The sequence below is a fragment of the Canis lupus genome, chromosome 12, assembly GCF_003254725.2.
Source record: "Canis lupus dingo isolate Sandy chromosome 12, ASM325472v2, whole genome shotgun sequence".
NCBI classification, from domain to species: Eukaryota; Metazoa; Chordata; class Mammalia; order Carnivora; family Canidae; genus Canis; species Canis lupus.
Genome location: NC_064254.1, coordinates 60,184,909 through 60,211,041, shown reverse-complemented (window position 1 = coordinate 60,211,041; position 26,133 = coordinate 60,184,909). Strand labels below are relative to the sequence as shown.

General features: G+C 32.3%; 1 protein-coding gene across 1 annotated transcript in view; it reads right to left on the bottom strand.

Moving 5' to 3' along the window:
- Window positions 1-26,133, bottom strand: part of GRIK2 (glutamate ionotropic receptor kainate type subunit 2) — a 1,069,280-nt gene that overhangs the window by 4,333 nt on the left and 1,038,814 nt on the right. The window contains 1 exon segment of the mRNA XM_049092419.1: window positions 9,791-10,041. Within this exon segment, the coding sequence (XP_048948376.1) occupies window positions 9,791-10,041 (251 nt within the window).

The following is a 26,133-nucleotide window of genomic DNA, read 5'->3' as shown; positions in this document are numbered from 1 at the left end:
TCCCATATGTTAAATAATTGATCAATTGATCACACCTTCTTCTTAGTAAACTCAATTTTTAGACATTTTGAATATATTAGTTCCAAAAAAATGGAATATATATTAATTAATTTTTTGTTCATACTAAAAGATTAGCCTAAACAACTGATTTCCTTTGGGAAAAAAAGTCTTATAAATATACATATCTATTCAAAGATAAAATGACTCTATTTTATTTCTAGTAAGTTAAACTGCCCTTAGTACCCTATACTTAACTTCAAACTACAAATAAAGGCATATGAAACTCTTTTTAGGCAATTTTATAATATGTAACATTTATAATGCTGCGTAATATAAAATGTAGGTAAAAAAGCTGCACCAATCAAAAACCACAATACTTTCATCTTTTATGAATTAAACTATCTTAAAAGAATTATATTTATAGATTTAGAAACTCTGAATATTATAAACATGTAATCCCACCATTACCATTTTAGGCTTTATCTATTCTACAAAGATATTAGAAAGTGAATATTCTAGTCAAGCAGCCTTTAATCAACTAACCAATAGCTTTGATTATTTAATGTCAAATTACTAATTTTACTAATCTTTTTTTTTTCTCTGGATGAGCCGAATTTTACCAGTTCTCCTTTGATCTATCACTGTAAGTTTACCTAAAAAATAGTTTAAGTTACTAATAAAGTCACTGTGAGGCCATAGCTTCTCTTCTCACAAGTAGAATATTTCTTATCCTTTGCAAAACTATGAAAACCTTTAGATTTGAGCAAGAGTTTAGAATCAACATGGGAAATTTAAAGAATTTAATGATATCATAAAGTACTGTTCACTTGTGGCACCAGGGTAAACACCCTGGTGTTTTTCTTTTGTAAAGCTTTAGAATGCAAATTCCATATTTTAATCTGTAAGAATTTAAAGTTGAAACTATAAAAATGCTTGTGGGTTATAGTTAATTCTCTGTGCTGTATGTTGCCAAAAAATTACTAGGTCTAACTTTTAAATAAGGTTCTAATGTTCATTCAAGAGACAATGTCTTTCCTACTTCATATAATATTTGGAATTTTGAAAAAATGTCTTTTTATTGAACTATGAAATAAGGCTTTGGAAAACCAAGTGCAGTTAACAGGAGTTTCCTGGCTTATAATAAAGTAGAAGGAAAAAGAGGAGGAGAAGGAGGAGGACAGGAGAAAGGAGAGGCAGAAGAAAGAACTAAGGAAAAAGAGAGAGCAATAGAGAGGGAAGGAAGGAAGGAAAGAAGGAAGGAAGGGAGGGAAAGAAGGAAGGAAAGAAGGAAGGGAGGGAGGGAGGGAGGGAGGGAGGGAGGAAGGAAGGAAGGAAGGAAGGAAGGAAGGAAGGAAGGAAGGAAGGAAGAAGGGAGCTTGGGAGGGAGCAAGGGTGGGAAGAAGAAAAAGGAAGCTATGTTGCTTTTTTTACAAATCACTTCTCCTTACCACAAATTGTATCATTAAATAAAGTAAGTTTCTTAGGGTGAAAACAACAACAAAAATGTTTCTCCACATTAATATAACAGACTACAAAAAGAAAAAAGAAAGGCACAAGGATACTAACCATTATTAAAAACCTCTTTTAGTAAGTTTCAAAAGTTTACTAAACAGTGTCTGGATGGTAGGGTGGCACTAACCAAATAGAAGATTCCTGAAAATGAAAATTTAAATCTTTGAGCTGTTAGCATGTATAATTGCATTTAAATTAGTAAAACTCATAAAATTCACTATATTTCATGAGGCAACCTGCATTTACACATCTCTAATTCTAGAAATGATGAAGGCCTGGAAACCTTAAAAGTATAAATGTGGCTATTTTACATTGTTTTTCAATAAAGCTGTATTTTTATTTTGAGTACAATAAGACAACATAAATAGTCCACAGAAAAATGTTCTCAAAAATATAATTATTGGTGTGTCAAATAATTTATTTTTAATAGCTTTAACTTTCTAATTTATTGATGTGTTTATATGATCGCATGATGTGACAGCACTTGGCAAAGCTCATGATTTTTTTTTATAAATTAAAAAGCTAGTTGTAAATATGTTCCACATTGAATCCTGGCATAAACTACATTTTAGTTTAAGATCTTTATATTTAGCAATGTCTCTTTTAAAAACAGCAACTGATGAAAAATAACCAATTTGAATTGTTGAACTCTGAAGCTTGTCATTTTCATGTTGAATGGATGTAGTCATTTACCACTCAGAGGCAAAATAGTCATAAAATATTATGCAGAACTATCAAGTATGTATTTAGTATGTATTTTTTAAGGAGGAAAATCTATTTTATGTGTATTGCTGTCCTATTCTTTGATAGTATAAAAACTAAATGACGCTCCAGTATTCATTCAGAATAATTTCAACCATTTTTGCATATAGTTTCTATTTGAAATCCCACCAAAACATCTTCAAGGTACTTCAATCAGATTTGTAGCTCAATATTCTAATGCATATAGCATATGTCAGCTAAACCGTTTTGTTTTGTGCTAATCCTTTTAATTGTTTGTTAACTGATAATGGATAACCAGTCCATTCTCAGGCACTTTTCTAATTAATTTCTGATGCCGTAGGCCATTTGGCCAAGAATTACAAGTTGTGTGTCATAAAGACAATTCCAAACAGTCACTGTGATCCTTGCATAAAATTATCCCACATTAGATAATAACTAAATCAAATAAATAAAACTAAAATGGAATAAAATTATATAGAACATAATATGTGATATTTTTAATAAACACTTATTTAATATGACATATTCCTTTTGATTTATACTCTTTGTAAATGACAGGATTTTTACAATATCAAAGAGGTAATGCTATGCATCAGAAGTATAAATTGACATCAGGCTATATGAATGCAACAGTAAAGCAATGAGAGATGGAAAATGACTAGTTAAGGCACTTATGTCAAAAATGCATAAAGCAACTTTGATCTTGATATTCAGTTCTAGAGATGCTCTCATTTTGAAAAAAAAGTGTTATTTAGCTACACAGCTATCAGACAGGATGTTTTAGATGCAGGTTCTGTAGTGATCTTATTGCTTTATCACTTTTATTTTACAGCTAGAGAAACTCAAACTCATGACGTCATCTCTCCAAGGTTATGCATATAACCGGTATTAGAACTAAAAGAAGAGAGCTGTTCTCTTGATCATCATTCTATGAATGCTTTATTATATTAGCCTGCCTCCTGAACAAGGATTCGAATTTCAGTGGAGCCTTTTACCTGGACTTTGTTCTTAATAAATGTTAATCTTTGAATAGTAAGTAATAAATCAGACAAAAAATATGGGGCAAGAAGAAATACATTTTTTAATGAATAAAATGACAAAGCATTCTATGCTTTAGCCGGGGTTATTTTACAATGATAAACTTAACCAAAGATTAAAATATTCTCAGAAACCTTAACTCTTACAGAAACAGTTACTGAATATCTTTATATTGCATTTAGCAAATACAGTGAGACAGAGAAAAATGAAGCATCATTGTACATTTTTACACTTCCCCTACTTAAGCTCGAAAAAATCAATGAATAAGGTCTGACAAGCTTCAACACCACTTTAGTCAATACAGCTATGAAATGCATTTTAAGAAAAAGCAATGTTTATCATCACATTCTTGCTAGTAGTCATTATGATACAATTTTCAACAAAACATATAACATCCAAATATCTAATGTTGAATTCCAGAAAAGCTCTTTTTAAGATCCAGCAGTTAAAATGTATTAGCTTTATGAATAATAATAATATATTATAGCAATATCTGCTTATTTTATGCCAGACACATACAAAATACCAATGTATATTAACTATCTTAATTTTAAAAACATTTCATTTATGATGTATTCATAACCCATTTGTTTAAGACATATATATAGAAAGATTAAGTAATTTTATCTAAAGTTGAACAAATTTGAGAAAAGATCCTAAACCTTTTTTTTTTTTTTTTTCTGATTCCAAAACTCATGCTTAATTGTCTAGGAAAGTGAAATAACTAGATAGTGCATAAGATCAAAGCCCACAATCTGTTTATCTAATTCAAACTCCTACTCCACATATTGTATCAATGCAATTTCAGGAAGAAGCTACCAGGAAAAATAGTTAAATATTTTACCTCGATTTTGTGCAATATAATATAGCTTAAATAGTGTACAGTAGGCATCTTTGACTTTGGGAAATACTTAACCATTAACCCTTGAGACACTTATCCTGATGTACACAATATGGATAATGATATTTGCACTGTTTTCCGGGTAACTTTGTATTCAAATGAGATATTACTCTTTAAAAATTCTAAAGTCATTTATAAAAGTGAGGTAGTATAATTATTATCTGTCCAGCTGCAATCTTAATGTTAAAACATCATTTATGTGCATAAATAGAGGATGACTTATCATAAATGAATGTTTTAAAAAATCCTTTGGCTGATTTGGAACTAGATTAGAGAATAAAATAAAGATTGGCATCTCATTTTTAGTATGATTTTATATTTATATTTAAAAACATTTTAAAAAGCCATCTAGTTAATCCTTTTATGGGTCATTGATAGTAATTGAGAGATGTTCTGCTCTGAGAGAAAGGCAGTAACATAAAAACAATACAAAATGGACTATGTCCAATGTTTGTTTGCAACTTTTAACTTCTGAATAGCAACATGCTTTATGGCTAATTTTTATTATACTGAAAATATACTTAGAACTTTTAACTTCTAAAAAGTTAATTGCAGTTAAAATTCTAAAGCACAGCTGTTCTGTGGTTTGTTAATAGGCATTACTTGCAAAAGGTAAATATTGAAATAAAATCTTTACTGATGATTTATAACACTGTTTATATTCTTATGCCTTGTGCAATAAACAGCCTCTTTTAAAAAGCATTGCTTCTGATAGAACAAATTCTTCAGCATTCTGAAGGTGACAACCTATTTTCATTCTTCTGGTTCCATGAAATACAGAATCAGCCAGCTTTGAAAAGTGTTTTCCATGTAAATAATCTTTCACCCAGGATCCCTAATCTCTCAGGATTAAACTAAACCACTCTGATTTTCTCTTTGTCATTCCCCCAAATTGCACTGTTTCATTCACTTGTCCTTCTACCATGAGTTACAGCTTCCCTCTACATTTGTTATTCAACTATAGACTGAAGAGCATTCTATGTGCCCTTAAAATCTTTTGTTAACTTTCAATGTCAGAAAAACCATCATTATTTAGAGATTATCTAGAATATAATATACCAGTGTTCTATAATACAAATAACAACATTGACTGAAATGCAGTATATCTGGAAAACAACAATACCAAGTAGTTCTTAAAACATACTTCAATCATACTAAAAGGTAGTTCAAATCAATACAAATTCAATATCTGAGCGATAATTCATCTTTTTTTTGTTTCTCAGACATTTTGATTAAATTTTGTTAATAAGTAATAAGAAAGAATATTTTTGTTGCTAAGTCTTTTCATGTCAGGAAACTGAAAGATTCATGTTCAAACTGTTCAGTAAAAACAATTTTTACAGGCAAATCCATTTTCAATGGCATGGGAATGAAAATATTTCTGTATATAAATCAGACAGAAATTAAACTGTATAAGTTACATTACTATTCTTGCTGGAAATCAAATTATGTGTATCTTTCAAAAGAGGACATACTAAAACATTTAAGAAATGAGTGATTTTAAAAATGAATTGAACCATAATTATGTCATAAAATAGTTTAATTAAAATTATTACAATCACTTCTAAGTCATGCTTACAAAACTGATATATTATCATAAATATTGCCAGACAAAACAAAACTCTTAAGTAGCTTTTTTCAGTGATAAGTAAGACTTAGGAGGGGGAAACAGGACCTTTCAAGCACATCCACGTAACCTGAAATTTACTGATAATTGCCTCAGATATATAACAGTTTTTTTGGATTCTTGCTGGATGAAATTTAAGTACTTATATTTTTTAAATCAGGGAAAAGGTAAGGCAAGAAGAAAATGTACCTGTTGATTAATTACTTTTCAGATACATTCAGAAAGGAAAAACATTTTGAGGATCTTTCCAAATGGTCAAGTTACACTTTGGACAAACCAGAAAAATAAATATTTACTTTGAAATTTCAAATAAATGAAAAGCAATGTATCTTTGATGCATTAATATTTGCATCAAAATTAAAACCATGAAATATTATAAAAATTGCAATACACCATCTTGTGGTTATCTGGAAGGAATGCAATTATGGGTTTTGAAGTTTAAGGTCTATATATTTCAGCATTTTCTTCTATTTTCAGTTTTAACGTGCCTTCCTTTAAAAAAATGATACTTTCTTATACTACTCCTAATTATTGAAAATATTAAAAAGTTATAGCCATCAAGACCTATTTGTTCTACTAATATTTTACAAAATACATGCTTATAAGACATTTTATTTTCATCTTTAAATAGTAATAATAATACTTATTAACTTTATTAAGTTCTTTGTTCAGTTCTCAGTAAATAATTATGGAGTAAATGAATCATTTCAGAAGTATTTACCTCATTTTTAAAATTTAAGAAATGTAATTAAAGGCACAATTATGAATGCAAATAAACCGAATTTCTGTATGTCTTCATGAGTATCTGTGATAAGAACTAAGAATATTTTATGGCTAATTTTAATAAATTAAGTAAGGTGTTAAACAAACTGTATAGCTCAACTAAATAAAATAATTTCCTCAAGAAAACTAAAAAATATTTGAGTCCAAGACCTAGTTTATTATAATAAATAAAATGGGTCATTTCTAATAAATCCATTAGTATTTACTTTATAAACACAGTTCTTTTGAACTATATAGAACTATAGTTCTTTTTTATTCCCTACAATATATTTTATGTTTTTCTAAATAGTTTCCTAGAATCAATTTCATCATTAATTTTAAAAGATAGAAAGACATAGATAAATAAATAGATGATAAATAGATCAATCTATTTTATGCCAACAGGCACTGTTTGAGACCTGGGAGATATAAACCAAAAACAGTTGATCTTTGTCCAAAAGAACTGAGATTCTAGTAGGGAGAGAGGCAGCCACACAGAAACCAACAAATATGAACAAAATAGTGTGCTAAGGAAGAATAGAGATGTGCATAGGCTTCACAGAGAAAAGGTATCTAGACTTAATGATTGCTGTGGTTTACAACGGGCAAAATACCTTCCCAACTTTCTCAAAGGGGTAGGAAATGTTTTTGGAATGATGACAGTACCTGAAATCACCTAAGTAAAAAAAAAAAAAAAAAAGTAAGATATATACGTAATATTTTTTTCCCAGTGGAATAGGAAATGAAATCTGAACACCACCTTGTGGAAATAGCTGTGTCCTGTACCCACATTCATTATATCTACTGATTAGGGAAAGCTTCTGGGGCAAGTAGATACTTACTCTTGAATGATACTAGTCTAAAATAACTAGTGGGAGTTTGCCAAGTAGAAGAATGGTTAAGATTTGCTCAAGTCAAGTCGAAGAGGATTTTAAAAAGCTGAATGACCTTGGAAAATTGAAAGTAATTTAATCTGACTAGAGTAAAGGTACAAATTGGGGAGAAACAAAAAAATGAACATTAATGGTAGACAGGCACAGATCCTGAAGTGCCTCATCTGCTAAGCTAGGGAATTTGGATTTCATTATGGAAGCTATGTGGAGACAGGGTGTGAAAGCACTGGGGATTGTGACTAATAATGTTCCTGTAGTACCAGCACAGTTTCTTTTGTTTCATCTGCTTTGGTCAAAATAGGTACATTAATTTCCCTTTGATTGCTTAGAAGGTCATACAGGTCCATAGAAATTCAAGAGAGCTGACTGATGCGTGGAAAATTCAACCAAACTAGTTATAGTAAGTATGAAGAAGATTCTTTTACAGAATTAAATCCCTACATTCTTTGTTTGGGGGTTTCATTGTTTTGTTTTGTTTTTCAACAGACTGCTTATAGACTAATTGTGCATAAAGACACGGCCTGGGCAAATCATATGATTAGAACACAAAGAGACAAGGGCAATAGAACACCACATATGTCAAGAGATTAATTCATTGGTTTTATTTTGATACTAAGCTATAAATGAAAGAAAACCATTACAAATGGAATACTTGAGGTTCCAAATAGAAAACCTGAATTCCTCCTGTAATTTTTGGGCTCATTTTAAGCATTAACTAACTAAATGACACTTTTATTGCAAATTATAGTAAAGAATCGAAATTGACGAGTTAATGGTTTTTTGTCTTTGATTAGTCCTTTGGATTTGATTTCAAAACTTATTTTGACACTACAGAAAGGATCATAACATAAAAAGCATATTTAGATGTATTCATCAGTCACACCACTGCAACAAATATTTGATTTAGCCAAGTCAGCATATATAGTCATCCTGAATGTTGTGGGGAAATAAATCATATGATTTTCTGAATTTTTCAAACTTTTTAATTGGTTCTTTTACTCAAGGACAAAAGGAGACTATGAAAATACTCATTTATAAAAACATTATTTCTAAGTGTTAAATACTGTAGTCAAGTAAAAATCAAGTAAAAAACTAGAAATGCCGTATGTAAAATTTTGATTTCAGATAGGATAAGTAATTGCAACATAAATTACCAAAGACAGAGGAAAATGTTTTTGTTTTTCAAAAAATAGTTTTAAAGGTGTCGACGTTCAAAGAATATTAGAAAATATATTTACCCATTAATGTATGATATTATTTTAATTTCATATTTTTGCTCTTCATATTTACCAATGAAAGTTTATAAATCTTTTAAATATGAAGAATATAATCCTACTATAACACAGGGTCTAAAGATTAAGCCCTCAAAAACTATTTTTTTAATTAAAAACAAAAGAGATGTTTATCTACAAAAAGTAAATGAGGTGCCAGAAGACTTAAAAATGGTAAAGCAATATTTCATGTTCAGAGCTATAAATTTACATACAAAAAGTGTCATGTATCATCTGAGAGATTTTTCTATAAATATTCTTCATATTTATAGAACTGAGGATATTATAGCACTAGAAATATATAATTTGAATGAGATTCACAAATTTTTCAGGAATGGAACAGAAAGACATTCATACAAAAGACTAAATGTATTAAAATCCTAAGAAAAAATGCCATAGTCTCAATATTTTTGAAGGTTATATATATTCTTGTAAGACTCTGGTGCAAAGGAATAGGGACTTATTAAGAAAAACAGTAAATGGCAAGAAAGAAACCACAATATTTTCACACATTCACTAATTTAGAAAATAAACTGTAATTTTCACAATGCAATTTAAGATTTATTTCAATTAGAAATTTATTGGGCTAAAAGTCTTCAAATAAAAATTTCATTTACCCTCTAACTTGAAACTGTTCTTCAGGATTGCATTTTAAAATGCAATCTATAAGTATCTATAAGTATTTTTTCCTTCATTTTACAATTTAATATCTATAAGTATTTTTTCCTTCATTTTACAATTTCCAATTTTGCTTCCATCATTAATTGTATTTCTCCATCAAACTAATTACAATGAACTTCAAGTAGCAAGAGATTCTTTTTCCAGGCTTCAATAAATGGAGAAATAGTCACTTGTTCTGAAGCTGGCTTTAATTTAAACATATTATTTTAAATTAAAAATCACGAAGGTGATCATGATTCTTTCTGTGAACCTTGTTAGATAATGAATGGCGGAAGACAATTAGCGGTCACCGTTGTAAGCATTACCCTTGGTTGGAAAGATCAAAAATAGTTTGTTTTATTATAACAACAATTGATTTAAATTGTAAAAAAGTGACATTTACCTTTTCCAATTGAGCGTTTTTTTTGGATTTGTATAAAAACTCTCCCACTGCCACAAAAACTGAGAGCACCAAGCCGGCTGCCAGAACAATGAAGATGCCACCAATATTTTGAACCCCCAGGGCACTGGCCTCTTTGCTCTCCTCCTCTGGACAACCATTGCCCCTCCACCACTTCTCCTTCATCATGTGCAGCTTGCCTTCCTCTTGCAGCTGAAGAATTGCTATGGTGATTTTGTCTCTATATGGAGAACCTAAGAAAAGAGAGGGAAAGTTAACTATTTCAAGGAAATCAGAGTTTTCTAGTTAAAGGTTAACACAAAGAGAGGAGGGCAGAGCTTTTTCCAGATGCACCAGGGTATGCCAATGTTTATTTTCAGGAGAGAAAAACAACTGGACAAATGACAAAGAATAGAAATATAATGGGATAAGTAAGTAACGACATAAAGTAATGCCTTTCTGATGTTGAAGGGTAAAATAAAATATGTTTTTAAATCAGAAAATGTCTGCTTTGAAAAGGCAGGCAACTCAGAGCGTTGGAAAATAAGTAAAACAGAAATAGAAACCTAAAAAAGATATTGATAGAGTGCAAGGATATTTAGCTAGTGTATAGGAATCATTCCACACTGAAACAGAGCATTGATAAACCAGTAATCTCTATTTTTAGGAAAGTTGTGGGGAAAATTGTGTTATCCAGGATTATGTGCAATAATTTAAGGCAATCATGATCAACAAGCTGTATTCAAGGGTAGCTAATACTTTGAGAATAATAAGTAATCACTTCTATTTTTTATTTAACCCTAATAACAGAAATAACAGGCTGTACAGACTTTGATCCTTCAAAAACCCTCCTGGTAATATGTTGTAAGGATTTTTGGTAGTTTATTTATTATTTTATGCTTTGGGGCAAAATGTTCTCTCCAGTGGAAGCAACAACACAAATGAAATTTAGTATTTAGGCTGACAGGGGTAGATATTCATCTGTTTTAGCTATTCTCTCATCCAAATGCTACTCTGATGAAAATATTCACTTTAAAATTTGCCCCTCAAGCCACTTCAGGTCTCAATGGATAAACCTCGCCCATATTACCTTCTACCTTGATCACTAACTGGACACTCAGCGTAGGTCACCTAGTATTAGCATTATTATCATTTACCTTTCAGGATGTGACTTATTTTCCTATATATATTATAAAATCTCTAGTATACATGATATTTATCTATTTATGTATATCTATCTATCATCTATGTCCTATCATCTATCATCTCAATATTTTCTCACATAATTCTCTTTTCTCAATATTCTCTCGCATAGTAGGTCCTCAACAAATGTTTTATATTATGAGGAGAATAACGTCTGACTGAGGTATTCCTAACATAATGCAAGAGTAACAACCTTCAGTCTCTCTGACATGTATTTAAAAACCATAAATTGGGCAGCCCAGGTGGCTCAGCGGTTTAGTGCCACCTTCAGCCCAGGGCCTGATCTTGGAGACCCAGGATCGAGTCCCACATTAGGCTCCCTGCATGGAGCCTGCTTCTCTCTCTGCTTGTGTCTCTGCTTCTCTCTCCCTGTGTCTCTCATGAATAAATAAATAAAATCTTTAAAAAATAAAAAATAAAATAAAAACCATAAATTAAAGGCCATGTGCTTGGCTATCCAGTTTTCATTAATTCACTGCATCTAACCTACCACCAGCTTCAAGGTCATCTTGACTTTGAATTACCATTCTGATTAACCATATATATTCTCTGCAAAATAAATATTTGATTGAGGAAAAAATCTTTAAGCAGATTTTCAGTTCTTCAAATTAATTAAAATATATAGCATCTGAAGCAGATTTTGTGCTGACAGCACTTGTGAAAATGGCCACATGTGACCAATATAAAATGTGGTTTCTCTTTTGGAAATACAAGTGTAAGCAAAATTTGGGATGATAGTGACTTGAAAAGTAGACTTTCAAATACGGAAAATTCTTGATCCAGCTAAGAAATATTTTGAGTCAGTTTATTTATGGTCTTGAACAATACTCAAAGACTATTATTTTATTGTTGACTCACCATACCCATTAAACTGCACTGGGGTGTTTATTCTAATATCTTCAAACACAATATTCTCCTCTACATTCTCAAAATAAAGCACAGACAAACAAAAGCAACTCACTTTTCAACAAATGATAGATACACCTTGATTTCTTGCTTGGCTGAGCTTCCTATTTCCAGCACTTACAGTAAACACAAAAATTTCCCATTGCTAGTAAACAAACATCCCAAACATGTTTTCCAAAATAAATATAGTAATGTGTAAACGGAATTTGGTTTAAATCAAAGCTACAAAGTGAATGTACCTCATTTTGAGGTTTTTAACAAAATAAAATATAGGGACCATAACTGATGACAGTAAATCCTTGCCATGTTTTACCTGTCATCCTGCCATCAATTTAGTTCAAGGAATTATGTTTTAAAGAAACAATAATTCAACAACAAATCATTACTTTTTTGGTACATCATTTGATGCTCCTGGGAAAGCATTTCTATACAAATACAAGTTGAAGTCAAAGATGGGCTGAAATTTCATCTAGTTGAAAAATCTCAAAGACACATTGAAATCAAAGAACAAAAGTATATTTCATTCTCCTTGTGACATGAACAGCCATGCGCTTAGCTCTAATGAAGTGAACAGCCATTAGTTAGATAGATAGAGCTTACGTTTTGCCCAAACACCAACCCAGCTTCAATCTATATGCTGGCAAGCAAGGAACTCTGGGAGCATTGAGTGGCAACCAGAGAAGCTACCTCCGAGGAAGGTGTGTATTTTCACAAGAGGACTCTAAGATCGATGAGAGAACTACTGAAGAAATGATAAATTTGTCTATTATAACACATACTATTGTACCTAAAAGTCAATCCTCAAATGCTAAAAGGACAGACAGCCATAAATGAATGAAGAAGTAGTTTAGACAAAAATATCTGAAAAATTGCAACATCCACAGTGGATAACTTTCACTCCACTTTTATTAAAACTGAGAGTTTCAACACAAAGTTACCAGATATTTTATTTTATTTTTTTTGTGGTAACACATGAACCATTCTAAAATTCTCTACATTAAAATATTGGCAAATAAATCATTTTTTGAAAAAAAAAAGGCAGGATATGCCAATAACCTCTTAGAGCTGAATTTAGCCTTTCAGTTTTCACTAGGAAATCTCTGATTTTTGGTTCTTTTATTTTCCTGCTCACAATGAGATTTTCTTTGGTTATTTAAACATATAATCCATACTGACAGAAAGGGACTCTTATGTTTAAAAAATGTATTTTTTACGTTTCCAAAAGACCCCATTTACCAGATAGAAAATGTTGCAGCTTACAAAAGGAAGGAAGGAAGGAAGGAAGGAAGGAAGGAAGGAAGGAAGGAAGGAAGGAAGGAAGGAAAAAAGCAAATGAAACAATTTTCATAAAATTGTAATTTCATTAACATCCCTCCCAACAGTTAAAAGCTCCTTAATAATAAACCATGATTATTATAAACAATTAATACAAATCTCACCGAGTATTTCAGTGCTAACTTGCTGGGTTTAGTAAATTGAATGGATTCCCCCTAAAAAAAAAAAAAAAAAAAAAAAAAAAAAAAAAAAAAAGAATGGATTCCCCCTTCCTTCCTCCCTTCCTTCCTTCCTTCCTTCCTTCCTTCCTTCCTTCCTTCCTTCCTTCCTTCCTTCTTTCCTTCTCTCCTCCTTCTTTAATGGCTCTTCTATTCCTTTGCCTTTCCTCTGCTCTCATATTTTCCTCTTTTTGTTCTTCTTGCCCTCTCTGTCCTTTCATTCTTTTCCTTCCTTTCTCTTCCCTGCAACCCTTCTTTTCTTTTCTTACCCTTCTCTCTTCCCTACCCTTCCTCCTTGCCTTCCTTCCTACCATTTTAAATTTCTTACTTGTAATAGGAAAGCCACATGTTATTATATATACTTGATTCTAAGTCGATACACAATTTATTGATTTGCATATTTGATTGTCCTTTTCTTCACAAACTTGCAATTTTAAGTGTGTACCAACATTTCCTTCTAATTTGGAACTTCCAGATAGTAGATAAATGATAAAAACAAATGAAGTCAGCATTATGTTTAATTCCTGGGGAGGCAAACTGATTGACAGTTTTTCTTTAAAGGTTGCACAGCAAGTTATCTAATATTTGACATGCTTTAGTGAAATATGCTAAAATCACATTATCCATATACTGGCAATCTCCTATCCATCCAGCCAAAAGTTTCTCTACTTTCAAATCAGGCTTCTCTGTATGCTTTAATCAATTACAAAGGTCAGTAACAAGATTACCTTTGCTTTCTAAAGCTCATTACACCAATATTTCCCAAACTAGATTTTCCCCACAGACTTCTTTTTTTTGGTAAATGTACATCTATGTTTCATTTTTAAAGGACTGCTCGGTCAGATAAGCTTGAAGAATACGCCATAACAAATACATCTCTTATAAATTTACATTATATAGAAGGAAACACAGGCTTCCATCTACTCATTAAAAAAGGGGGAAAAAAGTTTTTAAAAAGCTTGCTTAAATTGATTAAATTATCTTTAAGGAATTTTTTTCCTGCACATCTGTTAACATCCACTTCAATTATTTTATTTTAACTTCAACTTGAAAAGTACTGTCTTAGATAACAATAATTGCTTCTCTTTTTTATAAGATTTTATGTATTTGTTTGAGAGAGAAAGAGAGCAGGAGCTGGGGGTGGTGGGGATGGTCAGGCGGATGAGGGAGAAGCAGACGCCCCACTGAGCAGGGAGCCCAAGGAAGTATGGCTTAATCCCAGCACCTGAAGATCACGAGCCAAAGTCAGACACTTAACCATCTGAGCCATTTGAGCCATCCAGGTGCCCCAATAATTACTACTCTTATTACATCAGTACTCTGTCAAGAATATGTTGTTCCTTGTTAGATAGATCTTCCTGTTTGTCCCTGCTTAGAAATCGTCCTCTCTATCTTTGAATTTACACATCATTACACCATAGGTCATTAAGTTACATCTTTTTTCTTTTGTATGCTCTTTTTCAATTATTGCTCTATATGCTTCATGAAGCATCAGCTCATAAAAAGTCACATCACACTGCTTGTCTTAAAACATGTCTCCACACCTGGCTTTCAAGTTCCTTTTATAATATACTTTTGGGGATCGAGAGTTGTAAGAGTTACTTAAATATATTTGTATATCAAGTTGATTAAAAAAAAACAATTTGGGAGGCAAAAGTACATAGCCTTCATTCTTCCTAACTGTACTCAAATCTTTCAAACATTTTATTAAATGTTCTGAGGGGCTAAGTATTGCTCTTTTTCTTAATGACTAACCCTTTCTGTCCACTTCCTAGAGGACTTCAGTTTCTTTTCTTTTATTTTATATTTTGTAGTTATCCAGGTCATCATGATAATATTATGTGCTGTAAATGACTTAGAATTAGGTAACATCATAGTAGCCGCTCTGAGTCTGGGAAGCTATTTCTATGAAGTACATTACTCATAATTTTAGATTTCTTCTAGCTGGTCATTACTTCAAGATATTGTGAACTTTCTGAAATATAGTTGTGTACATGTCTTGTGGGTATGAGGCTATACCATAATCACTAAGCATATTGACTCCAAGGAATTGACTCAAAGAACTTTAATAATTCCTGAGTTATTCCTCTTCTTTAAGAGTTTCATCTGATAAATGTTTCTTAAGACACATACCCAAAAACTTGAAGTCCTTTAAGTGGTAGCTTAAGACCAGGCCCCTCGTCACTTACTGATAATCAACTATCCCCTATTGATCTCATTTCATCCACCATCTAGTACAGTGCCTGTCATACAGTAAACATTCAACAAATGCTTTTTGAGTGAAATATTGAATCAATTATAATATGTCAATTACGCTATAGCCAAAATAAGGGTAAAATTTCTGATATTGGATATCTTCTGGGGCTCTTGTTAAATTCAGTAGAATAAGTAGAGTACAGAAACAGTCTTACTTCACACTTCTAGTATTGACCATCTGGAATAAATAAGGCCAAGTAAGTTTAAAAATTCTTATGCAGTCCTTGTATTTAATCAACAGCCAACAGTTTCCCTCAGTCAGTGCCTTAATAAGTAAAAGACTGGTTAGCCCAAAAGATCTGAGGGTGTCTGCTGGAAGCCTCAACTTTCATTCTCAAATTATAGTGCTGCTGGCAATGTTAAATTTTATGAAATGGCTCCCTGCTTCCTATGCTGAGATGAGTGCAAGGTGCCATAAATGCCCAATAAATTTCAGGAGCTTTTAGAGCTGTATCTCTCTTTACCATTCTTTACATGATAAAATCTTCCAATAAAGATAGAACCAGATCACATTCTCTCAGAGTTTTTGCTTCGGCAGAAGATGGGTTTTATTATCTTAAAGGACACTTTCCTTACCCCCATTTGTTTTGAAAAAGTGCTATGACAAATTTTACATTTATATTTCATATTCAATTTTATATTGCTGTTTTTCCAGTTTTATATTTAATTGAGTCAGTAACGTTGTTATACAGTACCATTGTTCATTTTCTCTTAGAATTTGTCTCAGTTTGTAACAAAAAAATAACTTCTGTGATTGTTTAGTGCTCATTTACCCTAACAAGCTATAAATTCCATAAGGACAGGGGTTTTATCTGCTTTGTTGGTATAATACCTGGGACACAGTAAGGACACCATATTTGTTGGATGTACACATGCATAAATAAAAGAATGCATTAATTACTAAATAATTGCTCATTCATGTTTGCAATGTTAGCTAGTCATTTCTTATGAGTCCAAACTATATATAGATCTTTAATCTATGTCTGATAATTATAATACATTTATTTCAAATGAAGCATTTAATTTATGTAGCAGCTAAAGATCTTTATGGAGCCCATTTCACACTTCCTGTTAGGTAACAGCTAAATTGGTGTGGAGTTACTGTCTTCCTCTTTGCATTTTCTTTTGAGGGATCCCATCAAAAACCTTCAATTTGATAGGAGTCTAAGGAATTCACTAATAAGAATAATAGAAATAGAAGAAGATTAATCTTATCTTGAAATCAAACTATCAACATTTTAATCACAGAATAGTAAATGACAGATAAAAGTGATCCATTTTCCATGATACTTTGTAATCTTTCCACATCAGAAATTTAGGAACATCATTTTCTTGTTTAAAATTTTTCAGTGGTGCTCTAGAGCTATAGAATAAAATCTCCATTCCTAAATGTGTCATACAATCCTTTTCTTCAATCTATCACAGGTTTCTCTGATTTTATGCTCTTTTCCTTACACCTAACTGGCTAGCATTACACACTACTTGTACATCTCATTGCCTAGAAAGCCCCACTTCTTCCAATGTTCTGTTTGAACTTCTTCTCATTCAGATAAACTTCTGTTCATTCTTCCCTATATTTGCACATTTTTTCTTGACTGTATATATATATATATATATATATATATATATATATATATATATATACAGACAGGATCCCTTTTCTTTGGTGCCATAGCACATTGTAGATACTCCAAAACAGCATTTGGTGCATCATATTCTAAAGTTTTTCCATATTTCTTTTCCCCTGGATGATGATATGAATGCTCTGGGGGCAAGGACCATGTATAAATCATGTGGTTTTGTTGTTGTTGTTGTTGTTGTTGTTGTTGTTGTTCTTGCTGCTTGTTTTTTCTTTACTAAATGACATGCACAAATATTGCTTAGCACAGGTACTAGATTCTAGGAATATAGTGATGAACAATGTCACTTGAGACCTACCCTTCTAGAGATTTCACTGCAACAAAAAACCACAAACATTGTATAAATTTTTACAAATATGAGGATCATTATAATAAAGAACAAAATATTATAGAATCCTGTAACAGATAGAACTATTTTAGTCTGCTGAGTAAGTACAAAAAAGGGTTGCATTACTTTGAAAATAAGGGTTCAGAAAATAACTCTTTGGCTGCTTATTGACTACTTTTCTTATATTTTCTTTCTAACATATTCCTTTAGGAAGGCATATGTGAGAAAGAAAAATGACAGTGAAAGCATCCCAAACCTACTTAGTTCATTTCTTCTAGATATAGAAGATAGAACTAGGTACAAGATATCAGAGTCATGATGGAATGGAGCCAAAGATAAATGCATTGTTAATGTAAAAATGAGAAAGGAAAAGTAAAAAAACATAAGGCAGAGACTATATGGATTCAGGGAGTAAATACATGTATAGATATCAAGTGGATGTACCACCAAGGGCGTAGATACAGTAAATTTTAAAGTTAAACATGTAGATTCAAAATCAATAACTGGCTTAAACCGGTTAGAGGTTGTGTATTTTTCCTCTGTTGTAGACCTCAAAAAGCAATGTCTTTATGACCTCCATAGAAAAGCAATGTAAATGTATTCTATTTGAAGGAATATTTGAAGAATCCTCTGAAGAATATTCAAGTATCTAAGATCACAAAAGGAGATGCTTATACGAGGCACACACACTGTATCAATAAAAAATTCAAATTATAGAGTATGAGTTTTAGCCAGTTGTCTTTTATTAATATTCTGAATATTCCCTAGCCTATGTGGAAAGAATAAGAAGGGCAAATGTTATCAGCATATAATGAAAAAGTAAACTATCTTCACTGGTTCTGACGTCTTTCATATATATTATTTAAAAGTAGCTGGTGAAGTAGATTTGTAGTCACATTTCTTCTCTGGGTATTAAATCACAAAAATCTGAAACTAAATATGAAAATAGAAATACTTTTATCCCAGAAACCCTGCCTTCCTTACAATTTTGCATCTGCATGGTAATCACTTGAATAGTAGTAATGGAAATGCCAGGAATACCTTCCTAACTTTGCTGTTTTCATTCTAAATCTAATATCAAACTGTAATGAACAAACTACAAAAGTCGGATCATTTTAAATAAATTTATCATTGTAGTTAATCACCAAGAACCCCAAAACTGGGGAGGCCTGGGTGACTCAGTGGGTTAAGTGACAGACGTCGGCTCAGGTCATGCTCCCAGGGTCCTGGGGTTGAGCTGCATGTTGGGCTTCCTGCTCAGTGGGGAGCCTGCTTCTCCCTCTCCCTCTTCCTCTCCCTGTGCTGTTCCCCTGCTCTTGCTCACTTCTCTCTCTCAAATAAATAAATAAATAAATAAAATATGTCTTTAAAAAAAGAACCCCCAAATTAGGAGAGAGGATAACTTTCTGAAGAGAATAAGTATCTATCCTTTAAGGTGGAGCTCAAGTTTGGCCTGACTGCTTTCCCCTCACTGAAATTTACCCACTGAGTCTCTGCATTTCATAACAGACCACTTGCCCATGTTGTATTTTCACTATTTGGTGTTAAATTCGTTTTTCACATTTGTCTTCTTAAGAAAGGGGATGATGCATATCTATATTTTTGTTCATTACTTTACAGAGCCAAACAGATTAAAGCATAATAAAATTTCTAATAGATTAACCAAATACCAAGGAAGAATACATATATTTAGAGATAATCTTCTTTGAATACATCTTGGAATTCAGTTCACTGAAGATTCAGGAAATGTTTAGAGAAGGAAAAACTTCATTTTACTTATTTACATAATGCTCTACAATTGAAATTGCCTCATCTTTATCAATCACCTTCTTCCCCCAAATCTATGGTTAGCTAACTATAGTATACGGATTAAGTGATGGTAAAACCCTAATCAAATTCCATAGAAAATCATTTCCTTTTCTTAAAAAAAGATGTGTTTATTTTTATTTTTATTTATTTTTACTACAGAGAGAGAGAGATAGAAAGAGAGAAAACACAGGCAGGAGTGGGAGAAAAGACAGAGGGAGAGAATCTTCAAGCAAACTCCCTGGCGAGCATGGAGCCTGACCCAGGGCTCCATCCCAGGACCCATAAGATCATGACCTGATATGAAACAGAGTCAGAAGCTTAACCAATTGAGCCACCCAGGCACCCTGAGAAACACTTCTAATTGGTTAGGAATGGGTCATATAAATAATCTGTCTTATCTATGATAAATTTAATATGTCTGAATGTATAAAGAATAGAAAGCAAAAATATAAGATATAAATAACTTTAAAACCACAGATATGTCCTTTCCATAACTCAAGACAGTCCTTTGTAATTCTTTGTGGTACATATGTTCTTATGCCAATGCTATAAATGTAATATGTTTAATCCTTATTACAACCCAATTATTTAGACATGATTCCTCCCCATTTACAGATAAGGACACTGAGTCTCAGAGAGGCTCAATAACTTCAATTAAGACACCTGGAACACTCAGGTGGAACTAGGATTAGTACATAAGTCATCTGACTACAAAGGCCACATATTCCATACAGTGTGTTAGGAAATGCCTCTCATATAAGGGCCAGCAAATGCAAGCTATTCATCTTTGGAATTTAGAATTTACACATTTTACCTCAGTGCTTTGATTTTTTTCTTTTTTTGAATAAGAATGATTCATTGATCTTACTTAGTCGTACTAACCAAAGGATAACAATGTGGCATAGTCAATCTGGCTAGCTAATCTATACTAGAGTTTGAACCCATGGCTTTGGGCTAATCAGCACAAGACACTAACTAAATGAACGGAATAATCTAAGGTTTACACAGAAAATCTATCAGAAGTAACTCTGTTTTTGTGAGAATTACCCATTTATGTAATGTTTGGGCACCATTTGGTCAGCATGTACAATATTAATGAAGACTGCTCACACCAGTGCTTATAAATCATCAAATTCCCTCTGGAAACTTCCTAGATTCTAGCATGCATAGTCTATTGACGATGTCTGTGGAGCAGGCATAGCTTACTGAGTCTCTCATCTGTTTTCAGTGACATGAAATCTAGACTTTAACAATATGCCAGGAATATACAACTTCTACAAGTGTAATTTGACTTTTTTTGTTTAATTCAGGATCTGAAAATTATTAGATCTTGATTTAGCCTTGCAAAATCACTTCACCAACATTAAAATTATGCTGCTTATGCAATGAAAAAATAGAATGCATTTTAATGGAAGGTTTGACCTGCAGAAAGATGAATAATTTGCATCAATTTTTGTGCATTATGTTCAACTAATGAAGACAAATGTATTCATTCATTTCAGTAAAGCTGAAGAACTGAAGGCCGGCAATTTTATGCATCTATAATGATGAATATTACAGTACTTATTATATGATGAATTGGGAATTCTAGAAATGGATGGTGAGCAAAACAGGGAAAAAACATGCTTCTCATACTGATTTCTATTTTTATAAACACTGGCATCTGCCTTAAATAAACAACATGCCTCCCCTAGTACCAATTCTATATCTCTCGCTTCATCAAAGAACAAGAAATAAAGCAGAAGTGAGATCTCATGCATTTAACATTAGAATATAGAAGTGAAGAAAGGAATTTCATGTTGTTCATGTGTCATAGTGGACTACTTCTACCATAAAGAGTCAATGATACAACCTAGTGCAACATTTTTTTTTTACTTCAGGCTAATTATGCATAAGATTATTATAACAAGATAAAAATTGCTTGAGAGTCATTAATAGGACTACTGCTATTTTGTAATCATTAATATAAAATACATCATAAAACAGTTTATAAACATAACATTAATAACCTATTAAATTAAAATTAAATTCTATTGTGAAATAAGACTATATCCTATAGTCTTATAATTAAACAAGTAAATATGACAGAAATAAAATGCATATAGCATTTTTGTGTGTGATAAAATTATCTTTAGGGGTGCCTGGGTGGCTCAACAGGTTAAGCGTCTGGCTCTAGGTCTCTGCTTAGGTCTCTATCTCATGGGTCCTGTGCCCTGGTCCTGCATTGGGCTCCGCACTCATCAGGGAATTTGCTTAAAGATTCTCTCCCTCTGCCCCTTCCTCTCTTTCTCTCTCTCTCTCTCTCTCTCTCTCAAAAATAAATAAATAAATCTTGTAAAAAATTATCTTAAATCTAACCTTATTATTAAAAACCACTGTAAACACATCCACTTTATATTAATCTCTACTTCATTTTTATATTTCTGCCTTGTAGACTTCATGTATTATATATATATATATGTCAGTAGTTGTATGATTATGATATATCTAAGTTAATTTGCATTTTGTTTCCAGAAATCATTATTCACTGACTACATGAAACTATTGATTTACCTCAACAAGGAAAATGGGAACAAATGATATTATAGAAAAATTTAGCATCAACAATATGCACAGGTATGAACACAATCCCTCCATGCCCTTCTCGGTTGACACTTCATATAGGTTACTAAATTCATGAGGAACTAATGAATGAAGCATGCCACTAACTCGTTAAAAACAGAAATAATGGTTGCCTGGGTGGCTCAGTCAGTTAAATATCTGCCTTCGGCTTTAGCTCAGGTCATGATCCCAGGATCCTGGGTTCAAGTCCTGAGTTGGGCTCCCTGTTCTGAGGGGAGCCTGCTTTTCTCTCTCTCTGCCTGCCACTCCCCCTGCTTGTGCTCCCTCTCTCTCTTAAATAAATAAGTAAAATCTTAAAAAAAAATTAGTTTTAATGAGACCCTTCAGTCACTCTACAATATTTCTACCAAATTAAACACAGCAAAGCAAAATAACCCCAACTGGCCATAATGGATTTTTTTCTAGACTGCTGCTTTCGTCCCAGCTCATGGACTGCTGAGTCGGCCTGGTCCTCAAAGTGCAATGTGCACTCCACATTTGAAAGGGAGAAGCCAAGAAGGCTTTTAGTCTGGGCAGTGAGAAGGGAGGTAATGCAGCATAAAATGCCATTAAGGGGAAATGCTCCCTGTTCAGATAAACAGATGATCACCTATGGTGAATTAAAAGGCAAGAGACTGCAACTGCTCACACATTTTAAATATTCCTTAATGAAAACTGCAGTGATTGCCTTTTTTTTTGCTCTATCCCATCTAGAGCTGTTTTTTTTTTCTTAAATTCTTCTGAATGAAATAGGAAGTTCAGTCAACTTAAGAGTAAGAACACTTACAGCTTCAAAAATCTACCATATAGTAAATGCTACGTCGAAATAACATTGCTACAGTAGGAAAACTGAAAAGGATATAATGTCACCCCAAGCTTAATTAAACCAGCTTATGCTTATTTAGCATTTACCTTCACATCATTGTTGATTGCTCCACTGAAGTATTTTTGTGTAAACAGAGCTTCCCTAATTAAATAGCTTATATTGGAGTCATTCAGCGATCTCACACACTTTGGGCAGTTCTCATCATACTCAGAATGATGAATGGTGATGGCAGGCCCCTGGATGAGTAACACTGGAGGGGGCCTGGCAGGCTAACAAGAGACTGCATGGACTTTCGAGGGGTAAAGGAAAATGCATGTAATTTTTAAAAATATTTCTGATTTCTTACTCCAGAAAAGACAAAGTATTTTCCATTTTAACCTCCTGCACTTACCCACATGTGCCCCAATGACAACATCTGACAATCTGAACAACAATGGAAGCAAAGGGAATTCCTCTCTTTAATAACATTTACAGTATTAGTAAAGATGAAATTTTCACTATAGATTATGGCTCCTGCAGAATATAAACTCAAAATCTTGGGGAATCTGGTACTGACCTAAATTTCCAGAACCTGAGACCACATTGCTCTGCTTTGAATATATTTATCTCATTAACTCTTGCTGTGAAAAGAACAAGAGCCTCAAATAACATTTTTTCATACCTGAGTGGTTTTTTTTTTTTGGTGTGTGATTAAACAATCTGTTGAAACTAAGGAAATGTGATGTATTACAAATAATCTTCAATATGCTTGAACAATGATGATATAAAAGGCAAATGCTAATTAACTAGTTGAAAAATGCAGATTATGATATTGGTTGAAAGTTTATGGGAAATCAGAATCTCATTCAAGTACTAGGGTTACATGTCCTTGTGCTTATTAATGACTAAATAAGTATAAATAATTCATGAAGCCATACTTCTAGTAGAGGTATGACTGGGCGAATCATAAATTACCACCTGGAATATTTTTCTCAGAAGTAAAGTATTTAAGGGAGTGAAGTATGAGAGCCTCTTTCTAGATTACACTTCTCTGATGATGTTTTATACGAGAGTTAAGACGTACTCATAATGTACTGGATCTCAAAAATATTTTAATTTTATGCTATGTTATGAATGAATAAAATACAATTCACTGAAGAACTTCACATTATCATGTCAAAGAGAAGAAAACAAGTTATCTGAATAAGAGAAACAATATATATATATATATATATATATTATATATTGCAGGCAAGTGATTTGAATATTATCCCTTTACATTACTGTTTTCAAATTTATCTCATTCAGAATTAGGCTAAGAATAAAACATATGCTATATGCATTAAATATCTTTTAGTGATAATGAGAGTTTAATAATTTTAAATTAGTATTTTTTGAAAAAATAAATAAAAATTAGTATTGTTTGGCATGAAAATGAAGAATATGCTAAAAATCGTCTTCTTGGTCTATCATTTTGCTATATCATGGTATTTTTCAGATATTTTGAATTTTTGTTCCTATGTACTGATAATTTTACATTAAAATTCCTAGAATGGGGGCACCTGAGTGGCTCAGTCAGTAAAGTTCCTGCCTTAGGCTCAGGTCAAGACCCCAGGGTCCCGGGATCAAGTCCTACACCAGGATCTCTGCTCAGCAGGGAGTCTGCTTCTCTCTCTCTCTCTCAACCTGCTTCCACTACTTGTTCCACTACTTGTTCTTCCTCTCTCTTTCTCTCTCTGTCAAATAAATAAATACAATCTTTAAAAAATAAAATAAAATACCAAGAATGTCTTTATAAAAGTTAGACATTTATCATGTGCCATTGCCTCATTTAAAACAATTACTTTAATAAAAACAATAATATATATTATACCCCACCAATCTACACACTAAAAAAAAGGATCCCACTTAGAAATATAATACAACATAACATCTCATGCCAATATCAATGAATATTTTCCACAAAAACTCAGCTTTCTTCAGGACAAGAGTTAATCTGATCAGCTAGTTGAACAGATAAAAGAAAAAAGATTTACATCCTACGGCTTATAGTTTAATTTGTTTTGTTCTTTCATCTTATCTATATGATAAGCATAAAGTGAGAGGAAATAGAATTTCTAAGTGCTATGCCTGGTATTTCCCTCAAAGTTACATTAAAATATAGCTTATATATCAGTATTTTGAATTGTTTTATATTTTCTTAATAAGTCTCTACCTTTTAGTAAAGAGCGTCAGGGGTAAGAAGGTATTGGAAATTTCTTTTTGTATGCTTCAATAAACTGTAACAGAGAGTTCCTTAGAACTGATTCAACTATTATCTTTCTTTTAAAAATAGTCTTCAAACCTGAGATAACCAAGTGGGTTTTTGGGATTTGTATAACACACTATTTTGATTTCTTTTTAGTGAGCATTTCCTCAAAGTGAGAGTATGATAGAGATATTCCCAGTACACTGGTACACTGGTACATTGTATTTATGAAACAAGCGAACAAATAAAAAAAAACTTATGTTTAAGGTATTCCAGTATATAGAAAACAAAATTATTTTATAAATTTTGAAATTATGAGTACTATTATGTGACTATCATTAAAATGCCAGTGCTAAAACTTCTGCACAGTGAAGGAAATATTCAACAAAACTAAAAGGCAACCTATGGAATGGGAGAAGATCTTTACAAATGACATATCTGATAAAGGGTTAATATCCAAAATTATAAATGATTTTTTGAACTTAACACCCAAAATACAAATAATCCCATTAAGAAATGGGCAGGAGACATGCATAGACATTTTTCCAAAGAATATATACAAACGGCCCACAGACAGATGAAAAGATGTTCAACATGACTTATCATCAGGGAAAAACAAATCAAAACTGCAATGAGATATCACCTCACAGTTGTCAGAATGGCTACAATTAACAACATAGAAAAACAACAAATATTGGCGAAGATGCAAAGAAAGGGTTGGCGGGAATGCAAACTGGTGCAGCCACCCTGGGAAACAATATGAAGTTTCCTCAGAAAGTTAAAAATAGAACTACCACATGATCCATCAATGGCATTACTAGGATACAATGCCATTACTTAAAGGATATAAAAAATACTGATTCAAAGGGACTCTTTCACTCTGATGTTTTTAGCAGCATTATCAACAATAGGCAAATTATGGAAAGAGCCCAAACATGATTGATTGATGAATGGATAAAGAGGAAGGGATGTGTGTGTGTGTGTGTGTATGAAAATTTCTCAAACATCAAAAAGAACGAAATCTTGCCATTTGCAATGACATAGATGGAGCTAGAGT